Raw genomic sequence first — 11,545 nt, forward strand, 5'->3', positions numbered from 1 at the left:
TTGCCTTGGCTGACCTGGCTGGAGAGGCAGCTGCGTCCTACTCAGGGCTCAGTGTGCAACCCTCCTGGGCCTGGGATTACAGGGAGAGCTGGACCTTCAGGACAGAGAAATGGGACTGTGTTTCATGTCTGGGGCACAGGAGCAACTGTGTTCCCTGCTGTGACCCTCCAAACAAACTCTCTAGAAATAGTGACAGTGCCAGGACTGCTTGTTCAGGTGTGTCACTCTCCACTTGGGGACTGAGGTGGCCGGTCACCACTAGTTCTTGGCTAGCAGCACCTTCTGTTTTCTAATGAGTTCCTGGCAAGCATGCCATATAAAGGAAACCCTGTTATCATTTAAAGGAATCTTTTCTTCATGTTAAAAGTTATTGTAAATTTGTGTAAAAGAGACATTGATTTAATCCTGTTTTTTAATTAAAGTTGTTTTTAAGTGTGTCAATCTGTAATTCAGGTTGTAACTATCCTCCTCCTCAACCACTGAATTGTAGTATTAAAAGCTTATATCCCCATGGTCATAGTGGTCATTGCTTTAGCAATGCATACATTAACATAAATTAACATATATTCCAAAAGAAGCAAGGGATTTGCTTTCTTAATTACTTGTTTTTATGGTGACAGGCAGTAGCCTTATGACACCCTGCGCTCAGACCACAGAGCTGTCCAAAGTACTACAGGATCTTTCATAGCTGGAGCTTCAAATGAGTTGAGTCTCACTGCAGTTGAAAAGAAAGGTAATCTGCATGCAATCATAGGCAGCGAATATCAAAGCCCCAGGACTCTTTTCTGTGTTTAAACTAGTTAACCTCACATTTATTCAATCAAGTGGTCATGTCTCTTTTTCTTAACATTGCCATTGGGATCCCAGAGGTCAGGTCAAAACTGTGACCAGTTTGTCTTTCGAGTGCATCACACTCTGCTCTCAAACACCCCAACTCCCCAGGAACACTCGGGGTAGGCTTGTGCAGTGCTGTAGCCCAAGGAGCTCAGAGCTTGCTCTCTCAGCTCCAGCCCCAGACGTGCTTCAGCAATAAGGACTGGGTTTTCCTTCCTCACTGACCCTCAGATGGGCCTGGAGACTTCAGCATGATAGATAGTAAGTGACTGAGCAGCCCTCCATCACAATGCCTTCTACTTCTAGAAAGGGTCACATTGTGGAAGACGTGAGGTGTGACTCCTTGCCTTGGTGGTGTCAGGAGAGAAGCCTATGTGGTGACTGCTGGGTGTGTGTGTATGCACAGCCAACAGGCGTGTGCACCACTCTCTGGTGTGCGCATGACCACTCACGGCTGCTTCAAGTCTTCTAGTGCTAATCTCAGTAAATAGACTGCTTGTATGGTCTGCGCCTTAAGGTAAATGCTGCCCAAGAGCTCCTCTGCATTATGTTTTCAAGGGGGCACGGCCATCCCTGGGCCCTGCTCTGCCACTTGACTACCACAGTGAGAATATGGTGTCTTATTTGCTCTAATTTCTTAAGAGTTCTGTCTGTGTCTGTCTGTCTGTCTGTCTGTCTGTCTGTCTCTCTCTCTCTCTCTCTCTCTCACACACACACACACACACACACACACACACACACACACGCACGCATGCACAAATACAGTTAGACTGCAGGAATGGCAGGAAATTGTTTCTGATGTTTTCTGACCTCCTCTTTTTTTCTTTAATTTTTAAATTTTTTTATTGAAAAATAAAATAATTCATATCACATCTCATTTGCTATCCCATCCCATGCATCCTCCCATTCCTCCTTCCCTCCCGCTTTCACCCCAATCCCCCTTCCCTATGACTGTGACTGAGGGGGACCTCCTCCCCCTGAATATGATGCTAGGGTATCAAGTCTCTTCTTGGTAGCCTGCTATCCTTCCTCTGAGTGCAATCAGGCCTCCCCATCAAGGGGACATGGCCAAATATCCTCTCTTTTTTTGTCTTAGAAATTCTCCATTTTTAAGTGGAAATTCTCCATTTCAGTCTCCCCTAAAAGAGCGATTCATAATTTTAATTGGTTTTTCCCAAGCTTTACTGGGCCTCTTATATCAGCCTGGAGGAAAAGATCCCAGGAATAGCAGCAGCCCAACACAAACACAGTCAGACAGGTAGAAAGAAGATGCTTCTTCTCACTCTAGGCATCTCTAACACCTTCATCCCGAGGCCAAATTTCCTCAGGGCCTCAAGTAGCCGTTTGGAAATTATCTGTGCATCTTACTCACTCTATTCTACTCTCGACTCTGGCAAAACAGAAAAAAAAGGTGATATGGAAACAATGTTGCCACTGGGAAAAGAACACCAGCAAGGTGCATCTTCACTGAACTGGCATCTCACTGGACCGACTTCCTTAAGGTAGGTCTTCCTAGTCTCTGTGGCTGACCTAACATCTCCAGAGCAGCACAGGGCTACTCGGAGAAAGGCCACGGATTCCGAGCCCTGGGTAGGAGGGGAGCTGATGCCATCTGTGCAGAGCAACACAGAGAGGGAACTGGGTTGGCATCCTGTAGGCGACACTGCTCCTCTCCTGACTTTTCTTTCTCTTTTTTCTGACATTAGAACTGCTCTAATTCCTCATTTCAGTTTTTCACATTATTTTACCTACTCTTCTCTCATACCACACATCCCAAGCTCAGCCCCCCGCCCCTCCCCTCTTCCCACTGCCCACCCAGATTTCGTCTCCCCCATACCCACTAGTCATTTCTCTTCAGATCAAAGCAGGTCTCCCAGGGAGCTCGACAGAACTTGCCATAACAAGATGCAGTAAGACTAAGCGTATACCTCCTATCAAGGCTGGATGAAGCAACCCCAGGAGGAAAAAGTTCCCATGAGGAAGCAAAGAGCCAGAGACAACCCCTACTGTAGTTTTTAGGGGTCCAACAAAGACCCCAAACTAAAGGACTACAGCATGTGTGCAGACCATGCAGGCTCCATAATTGCCACTTCAGAGCTCCTCTGAGCCCTGCTTAGTTGATGGGGGGAGGCATGTTCTCCTGGTGTCTTGGACCCCTTAGGCTCCTACAATCCTTTCTTCCCCTCTTCTTTGAGAGTCCCCAAGCTCTGTGTAATGTCTGGCTGTGAGTCTCTGCATCTACTCCCAGTAACTGCTGGAGGAAGCCTCTCTGATGACAGTTGGGCTAGGCACCCATCCTATGAGTACAGCAGAATGCCATTAGGAATCATTTAATTTACTTGTTGTTTTTGTTTTGGTTTGGTTTTTTGTTTTGATTTTGGTTTTATGTTTGGTCCTACCCTAGGTCTCCAGGCCATCCAGCTTGTGGGTCCTTGTCCTTCAGGCGGTGTTGGCCATGGGCTCCCTCTCACTGTGTGAGCCTCAGGTTAGAACAACCGTTGGCTGGCCACTCCCAAATGCTCTGGGCCATCATTGTCCCAGAGCATCTTCCAAGCAGGGCAGGTTGTGGGTCATAGATTTTGTGCCTGGGTTGGTGTCCCAGTACCACCACTGGGAGCCTAGCCTGGTTACAGAGCATACCTAAGCATAACTAAGACAATTTACAGAAAGCCTATAGTCAACATCAAGTTAAGTGGAGAGAAACTCGAGCAGTTGCACTAAAGTCAGGAACAAGACAGGGCTGCCCACTCTCTCCAGATCTATTCAATATAGTACTTGAAGCTCTAGCCAGAGCATTAAGACAGCAGCAAAAGGAGATCAAAGAGATCCACACTGGAAAGGTAGAGGCAAAGTATAATCATTTGCAGACATTATGATAGCATATATAAATGACCCCCAAAAATCCCACCAGGAAACTCCTAATGCCCTGATTGATGTGTCTGGACACAAGATTAACTCAAAAAGCACAATCAGCAGCTCTCCTGTGCACAAGTGCCAAACAGACTGAAAAGAAATCAAGGAAACGAGACCCTCCACACAGCCACAGACAATATAAAACATCCCGGGGTAGCAACAAACAGACAAGCAGAAAAAGATATCAGAAGATGAAAAGATCTCCCATGCTCATGGATTGGTAACATTTACAGGGGGGAAAAAAAGGCCAACCTGCCAGTAGCAATGTACAGATTCAGTGTAACTCTCATCAAAATTCCAACAAAATTCTTTACAGACCTTGAAAGGATAATACTCAATTTTACATGGAAAACCAAACAAACAAACAAACAAAAAGTAGAGAAGTTAAAACAATCCTGAATAAGAAAAGATGTTCCGAGATATCACCATCACTGATTTCAAGTTATACTCTAGAGATACAGTCATAAAAACCACTTGGTATTAGCATAAAACCAGACGTATTAGTCAATGGAATTGAATTGAAGACCTAGACATAAATCCACACATCTACGGACACCTGATTTTTGAAAAAGAAGCCAGAAATACCCAATGGGGGGGGGGGGGGAAAGCATCTTCAACAAATGGTGCTGGTCTAACTGGAGATCTGCATGTAGCAGAATGCAAATAGATCATATTTACCATCCTACACAAAACTCAAGTTCAAATGTATCAAAGGCCTCAACATAAAAGCAGATACACTGAACCTGACAGAAGAGGAAGCCGAGAAATAGCCTTGACTACATCAGCACTGGAGGCAGTTTCCAAAACACGACAGGATCAGCAGGCACAGAGAACAACAGTAAGTGGGACCTCATGGAACTGAAAAGCTTCTGAAAAGCAATGGACACCATCGGTAGGACAAAGCAGCTGCCTACAGAATGAGAAAGTGGTTTTGTTTTGTTTTGTGTTGGCCAACTCCACATCTGATAGAGCAATGGTATCTAAAATATATAAAGAATGTAAGAAACTGCATATCAACAATCCAAACAATCAATTTTGAAAATGGGGTACAGACTTAAACAGAGAATTCTCCTTAGAGGAATATCAAATGGCTGAGAGGAAAAAAAAATAACCACGTATAATGTTCAGCATCCTTACCCATCAGGGAAATGCAAATCAAAATGTCTTTGAGGGTCCTTCTTGCAAATGTCAGAACGGCTGAGATAAAAAAGCCCATATAATAGCCCATGTTGGCCTGGATGTGGAGAAAGGAGACAATTCCTTCACTGCTGGTGGGAGTGCAAACTTGCGCAGCCCCTGTGGAATTCAATAGGGAGGTTCCTCAGAAAATTGGGACTCGATCCACCTCAAAGCCCAGCTGTGCTGCTCTTGCGCACACACCCAAAGGACACTCTATTCTACCACAAGGACTCTTGCTCAGCAGTGTTCATAGCAGCTTTATTGACAATAGCCAGAAATTGGAAACTACCTGCATGTCCCTCAACAGAAGAATGGATAAAAAAAAAAGTAGTACATTTATTTATATAATGAAGTATTACTCAGCTTTTGGGGGAAATGACATCATGAAATAAGCAGGCAAATGGGTAGAACTGGAAGAAAATCATCCTGATCAGGGCAACCCAGACCCAGGTGGACAAACACGGGATGTAGCTGATAAGTGGACATTAGGTGTTAAGTAAAGGATAATCATGCTACAATCCACAGACCCAGAGAGGTTAGGTAAAGAAGAGAGGTTTAAGGGGCACACCTGGATCTCCCCGGGAAGGGGAGTAGAATAGATTTTTTGTGAGTGGGCAGGTGGGGGTGGGAAGTTGGGATGGGAACAGGAAAGATTGGGTGTGGGAGAGAGGGAGAGACAGACAGACGGCTGAAATAGGTGGGCATTTAGAAAGCAATATGGAAACCTAGTGCAGTGGACACTTCTGGAACCCATGAAGCTGACCCTAAGGAGGACTCCTAGTAATGAAAGACACGGAGCCTGATACTTTTCAGTTTTGAATTGCAAATTGTAAATCTCATTTTTAACAGGACTGAGAGCCTTCTGTGCCAGTTCCTACAGAGGCACACCATGAAGTGTGAGCAGCAACTGATAGATAAGGTCAGTGTGTCAAGAACACAGAGGCAGGAGGATTGCGAATGGGGTGCTCAGTGTGTGCCCTGGGATTGTGCTGGGGCTTATCAATGGAGTCTGTGATTCAGTGGATAAGCTCCACACTCCACTTGCCCAAACATGCCCATGGCCCCATACAAGCCCTCTCAAGTCCACCCACAAAGTACAGTGAGGTCCTGAGCAGAGAGTTGAAGACAGCCATATGGCAACTGAGTAAGGGGTGGTGGCCGTGTTCCATGGCACCAGGGTTATTGGGGGACAGGGACTCTAGGCTGTTGTCAGGCCTGCACAGAACTATTCTTTGGTCATCTCTGTGCTGGCGAGATTTTTCTTTCTGGATTTGAAGTGTCAGCCTAAACCGTTTTCTCTTTCCGTAGAAGAAAAAAGATGATGAAGTGGCACAAAATGCTGTCTTCTGGGAAGATATCAAAAACATTCTACAGAAAACTTCAGAAGAATTTGCCAAAGGGAGCTCTCCTACAGCTGGGCCAGTGGATGGTAGTGAAGAAAATCACAGCGGGGAGGGTGGCCCTGGTTCAGCATGGTCACCTACAAAGGCTGAAGCCTCTTCAGTGGGAAGCACACTTTTCAAGCCAGCACTGGTGAGTGGCCTAGAGGAAGCCTCTGAAGTCTTGGCCCCTGGCACATCAGCATCACCGCTCAGCCTGGGGAAAGTGTGACAGCAACAAGACCCAGGTAAGTCACCGCAGGTTCCTGCCTTGGAAAAGACTTGTGTAGACGTGGTCCCCATTGCATCTGGGTCAGCCACACAGGGGGAGCTGGAGCTCACTGGTAAGGTAAGGCAGTGCTGGTGGACAGGGGTCTGAGGCCTGGAGCACTGAGCAACACAGACAATACTGTGTCCTGTTGTCCGTGTCCTCAGTCTTGCTTGCTTCTGTGGCCGCACTTACTCTGCTGTGGTAGCAGAACCTCGTGTGATGAGTGCTGTGTTTGTGTGTCCTGCCACCCTGATTTGTAAAAAAAATGACCTTTGATTTAGGTTAAGTCAGGCCAGTTTCCTGAGACCTTGGAAGTCAGACCTTCACTTCCTAAGAGTCCCTAGAGATTTAAAGAATCTTATTAAGCACACTAAGAAAACACCAAGTCATCTCCCGCCATAAGGAAGGTGCTGTTATTCACCGAATGCTGGAGTCTCAGAGAATCTTATGACATAACGGAGAGATATTAGTTGAGAGAATTTCAGGGAAGAGCAGCACTCCAGGCAGGGTGCTCACATCTGCAGTTGTGCTGAAGCACATGTGTGTCCTGGCTCACACATGAACATGCACATCCTCACAACATACACACATCACAGACAGACAGACAGACAGACAGACAGACACACACACACACACACACACACACACACACACACGCATGCACATGCACACACATACACAAATGCATACACAGATAGCACATAAAGGATTTAAAGAGGTAAATCCACACATGTCTCAGAAAAAAAGAATGTTCCCAAATATCTCAGCTAATTTCCTTTCTCCTTTGTAACATCTGCCTGGGTAGCCCGAACAAGCTTGGTGAGATCTTGCTGCTTCAGCAAGCAAATGCAGAAATCCCGCCTGTGCAGAATCAGGCCTGTCTTTTTGGAAGTTTGCCTGATCCTTGTCTGATCTTGAATGAGTCAAAACCTCTTCTTGAATAAGAAAGAGCTCCAAACCAAATTGTAATTCTCTCAAGGAGACCCTTGGGGCCCTAGAACAGCAGGGTGACCTGTGTGCACATGCAGCCCGGATAAGTTGCAGCCAGGAAAGGCTGCAGCCCGAGACTCCAAACAGTGAGTGAAGATGGGACACTAAACCTAGCAAAGCCACAGTGGCAGGGTTCTCAGCTTAGCAGGTACCAGTCACCCGTCTCCTGCTTAGTTCTCCCAGGTGGACCGGAACCGAACAGCTTCCCCTTTGCTCCTTCATCGCATTTTGCAAGTGTGTGGATTGCTGAGTGCACAGCTGTGGAGCTGGGGAAGGCCTCTGACTCTCTCTCCTGCATCTGGAAGTGTTAAGGACAGCTGAGCGCACAGGCTCAAGTCTGGAGAAGCCTGACTCTGACCTTCGTCGGGAAGTACGGTGGTTACAGCTGAATTCACAGGCCCACCGCTGGGGAAAACTCTCACCTGTATCAAATGAGGCCGAGGCAGTGCAATTTGGCTCAGTCCGTATCTGAAAATCACAGCTCATGGAAGCTCAGTCTGAGGTGAGAGTCTGGGTGACCCAAGGAAACCCAATCCACACCTCAGAGTCCAAAGCCCAGCTGACCTAAAGGACTGAACTGAGGACAAAGCAAACATGCCTCTCCCACGGAAACACAGAAGGTCCCCCTCCCCCACTGCCTGCTTGTCCTGTTTAGCTCCCAGTTGCTCACCTGAGTTGAGAGGGGCACTTGGCTCACTGAGACTGTGAACCCACCCAGACATTTCTTAACAATAACTGCATAATCATATCTAGAAATAGGGCTCCAGTCACTCAAGCTGACAGTTAAGTCTATGGGCCCAGATCCCAGGCAGCTATGGCCAGAGCTTGGGGAAGAAACTCCCTGCCCACTCTGTGGTCCCATCATGGGGGGTGAGGTGGGGTGAGGTGGGGTGGGGTGGGGCGGGGTGGGGTGGGGTGGCTCACGCTGCCGGGCTGAGCTCTGCTCACCTCAGACTTTTCTCTCTCCTCCATTGCAGTCCATAGCATCAAAGGTCTGCGCCCTTTGGCCATTCCACAGGATGTGTGCGACTGGCCTCTCCGTCCTGCAAGAAAGGACACTGAGAGAGGAATAGGGAATGTGCGCTGTCCTGTGTGCAACACTGGTAAAGACATAAGAGCTCCTTCCTGATTGGAGACTGTTTCTTCCCCCCTTTGGCTTCCAGTGACTCTCAGAGAACATATCAGGGTCATATCACTGCACAGAGGGAACCACGGGTGCCAAGGCCTGGCGACCTCAAATCTGATGATTTCATATTTGGTTGCTTTTTCAGAGACCTTTGAATTGAACAATTTGTTTCAATGTGATAGTTAGAAATAGAAATTCTAGTAATAGCTAACGTGGCATGCTCAGGCACTTACAGACGGAGGCTGGAGGCTTCCTACAAGTTCATGGCCAGCCTTGGCTAGAGAGCGAGGCATTGTCTCACGGGAAAAGGCGGGCAGGCAGGCAGGCTCCTTAACTAATTCTAAGTGGAGGACTCAGTCGCTTTGTGTCCTGTTCTGAGCTCCTCCTCAGTGGAAGGCCTGGGGATACAAATCATCTAAGGTCTTTGTAGCTGCCCACTAAGTGTGCAGTCCTTTGCAGAGATGGAAGAGACCCTGGGATACAGAGTGCTGAGCAGTGTGTCCACTAGGAGACGCAGACACTGTGAGGAAGGCAAGGCCACTGAAGGGAGAGCTTGCTCCCATTCCTCAGCCCCAAACAAACCAGTGGGTGTTGTGTGAAACAAACCTCACCTAGGCCTTAACTGAGGAGGCAGGGGTAGGAAAGCTGCTTCAGGCAGCAGAGGGATGGGCTCTTCCCAGAACAACTCAAGATCCATACAGCATTGCCCCTAAGGACTTGGGGATTTATACAGTACCCCAGAAAAGCACAAGAAAGCCATCGCTGTGAAACACTCAGATGAAGGAGAAGGAATGAAAGTCATTCACTGGGTGGGCGGGGCTTACCTGGGTGGGCGGGGCTTCACCGACTGGAGCTATGAGAACAAGAGTGCGAGATTGTGACAACTTGTTTTCTCTTTGAGGTGAGAAGACCTAAGTCATAATACACCTGATTGTCCCTAAGCAGAACAGAGGACCCAACTATTGTAGCACGTGGAACGTGGAGAGCTGTTCTTCATTCAGGATGACCTGGTGCGGCTGCTCGCCCTAGGCTGGAGACACATAAGCAAGTCTAACTTCCCTGGGGGGGACTCCCCTTCTCTGTCTCTTAGAAGCACACTGCCTGAACCTTTCCCTGCGCAGAGTCAGGACATTTCAGAACATTGTCTCTGAGCACACGCAGCCGCTAGTGTCCAGGGTTGAGTCTCAGGAGCATTTCCTGTCCTTCTATAGCATTTCTAATCGCATCTGTCACTAAAAGTAATTCTTCAAAGTTGCAATTCCTTATGAGTCTGGGTGGTGGAAATGTAGCAGGCCCATGATGTATGTGAAAATAAGCCAAGGAGCTCAGTCTCTGAGGGTTGCAATTTGTTTGTGTGGAGCAGCCCTTGCCTTTGAGCACACCCCAGAGCGCCTCCCCACACGCTTCCACTGTTTTCACGTGCCCTGCACCGTGGATGTCCCTGCGAACACCACAGCCAACACAAACAGTCTGGGTAAGGTCAAATGCAGTCAAGCTCAACTTTAGTTAGGCGGCACTGAGCCAAAACTTCTGGCGTCTTGACATCGAGCAATTTGTTTCATACACTTTAAACACAGTAATTAATTAATTAAATCAATTATCAACAAAAGCGCTTTGTGTTTGTTTAAAAAGATCCAAAGGAGAATGTTTACCTGCAAACCTGTGCCTCACTCACTGCTACGTAAAGCCTTCTTTACCTATTGATGCTTTCAATATCGAGGCTGTTTATAAGGTCTGTTCCTCAAGTTCTACTCAAGAGCCTCTCACCACTGTGTTCTCACGGAGCACACCCGTGCCTGACACCTATTCCAGCACCTTGTTCTGACTGTGAGAACAACTCTCGCAAATCACCTGCTGTATTCGTTGGCCAAATTTACTTCAGGGTCACCACACATGGTCTTTTATTGCCTCTAGTATGTCTATGGAATGGTCTGGAATACACATTCATACTCTTACTAAACATCTGGGATGGAAAAAATCAGGGTTGGGATGCTGCATCTTTTCTCTCATCTCAGAATTGCTCATCTCTTTATCTAATCATCAAGAAGTCAGCCTGCCACCTATAGAGCCAGTGAGGAGTCCACTCACCCAGGCCCCAGGGGCAAATCCAACCAAGATTTTCCATGTGCTTGCTACATAAGCCTTTGGAAAGACCATCACCTGCATGGCAGCAGCCCACCACAAAACAGGCGACACAGAAGAGGCATCCTTGTGTGCAACAAACCTTTGACTTGAGAACCCGCAGGTCCCGTTGCCTTTCCTGTGGCTGGCACCGCACTTATTCTGCCTTCATGCTCATGCGTCTCACTGTGGCTCACATCAGAGAATGTGACAGTGGCATCCGTACTGATCAGGTTCCAGGCAATCTCCGAGCGTAAGGTGCCCTTGTCATTCAAAGACCCAAGGACAGGGATTTCATGAGTAGGAGACCTAGATCTCAGTGTGTACCCGCATAGACCAGCAGCTAGACAGAGACGCTGGTAGCTAACCAGAAAGTGTCTGCATTGTGGAGTGTTTGGGCTGTCCTCTTTCTACTCGGGCAGGCAGTCACAGGACCGTTGGTGGTGTGTGGCTTCGTTAGTGTTTCTAGTACCCTGAAGAGACACCACGAGCACGGCAGCTCTTCAAAGGGAAAGCATTTAGTTGGAGCTGACCTACAGGTTCAGAGGTTTACTGCTGTTGTCATGGCAGCAAGCACAGCGGCCTTCAGGCAGACATGGTGCCCGAGAAAGAGCTAAGAGGTCTACATCTGGATTGGCAGGCAGCAAGAAGAGAGAATGAGCCACTGGGCCTGGCTTGAACTTCTGAGATCTCAAAGCCTGCCCCCAGTGACACACTTCCTCCAACAAGGCC

At 47.6% G+C, this 11,545-nt stretch overlaps 1 protein-coding gene across 2 annotated transcripts; it reads left to right on the plus strand.

The window, feature by feature from the left end:
- Positions 1–618: 618 nt before the first annotated feature.
- LOC311588072 (uncharacterized protein) lies at positions 619–10,263 on the plus strand. 2 transcript variants are annotated; one of them, XR_014776071.1, is made up of 7 exons: positions 619–733; positions 2,237–2,336; positions 5,776–5,845; positions 6,235–6,553; positions 7,741–8,068; positions 8,544–8,669; positions 9,594–10,263. XR_014776071.1 is itself a non-coding variant. In XM_084765551.1 (4 exons), the coding sequence occupies exons 2-4, from the start codon at positions 2,251–2,253 to the stop codon at positions 6,535–6,537; spliced, it is 459 nt and encodes a 152-aa protein (XP_084621677.1). In that variant the 5' UTR covers positions 619–733; positions 2,237–2,250; the 3' UTR covers positions 6,538–6,625. The 2 variants fall into 2 exon arrangements, 1 of the variants encoding a protein (XP_084621677.1); XM_084765551.1 differs by lacking the exons at positions 7,741–8,068; positions 8,544–8,669; positions 9,594–10,263 and having other exon boundaries at positions 6,235–6,625.
- The last annotated feature ends 1,282 nt before the right edge of the window (positions 10,264–11,545 follow it).

This window comes from Acomys minous (assembly GCF_964271855.1).
Source record: "Acomys minous genome assembly, chromosome: 17".
Lineage (NCBI taxonomy): Eukaryota > Metazoa > Chordata > Mammalia > Rodentia > Muridae > Acomys > Acomys minous.

What these genes read in the sequence shown, in the direction of transcription:
- LOC311588072 (XM_084765551.1), top strand. Translation starts at nt 2,251, where the DNA reads ATGGAAACAATGTTGCCACTGGGAAAAGAACACCAGCAAGGTGCATCT. An exon ending in ACTGGACCGACTTCCTTAAG is followed by an intron (nt 2,337 to 5,775) that starts GTAGGTCTTCCT and finishes CATTTTTAACAG; the next exon opens with GACTGAGAGCCTTCTGTGCC. An exon ending in AGCAGCAACTGATAGATAAG is followed by an intron (nt 5,846 to 6,234) that starts GTCAGTGTGTCA and finishes CTCTTTCCGTAG; the next exon opens with AAGAAAAAAGATGATGAAGT.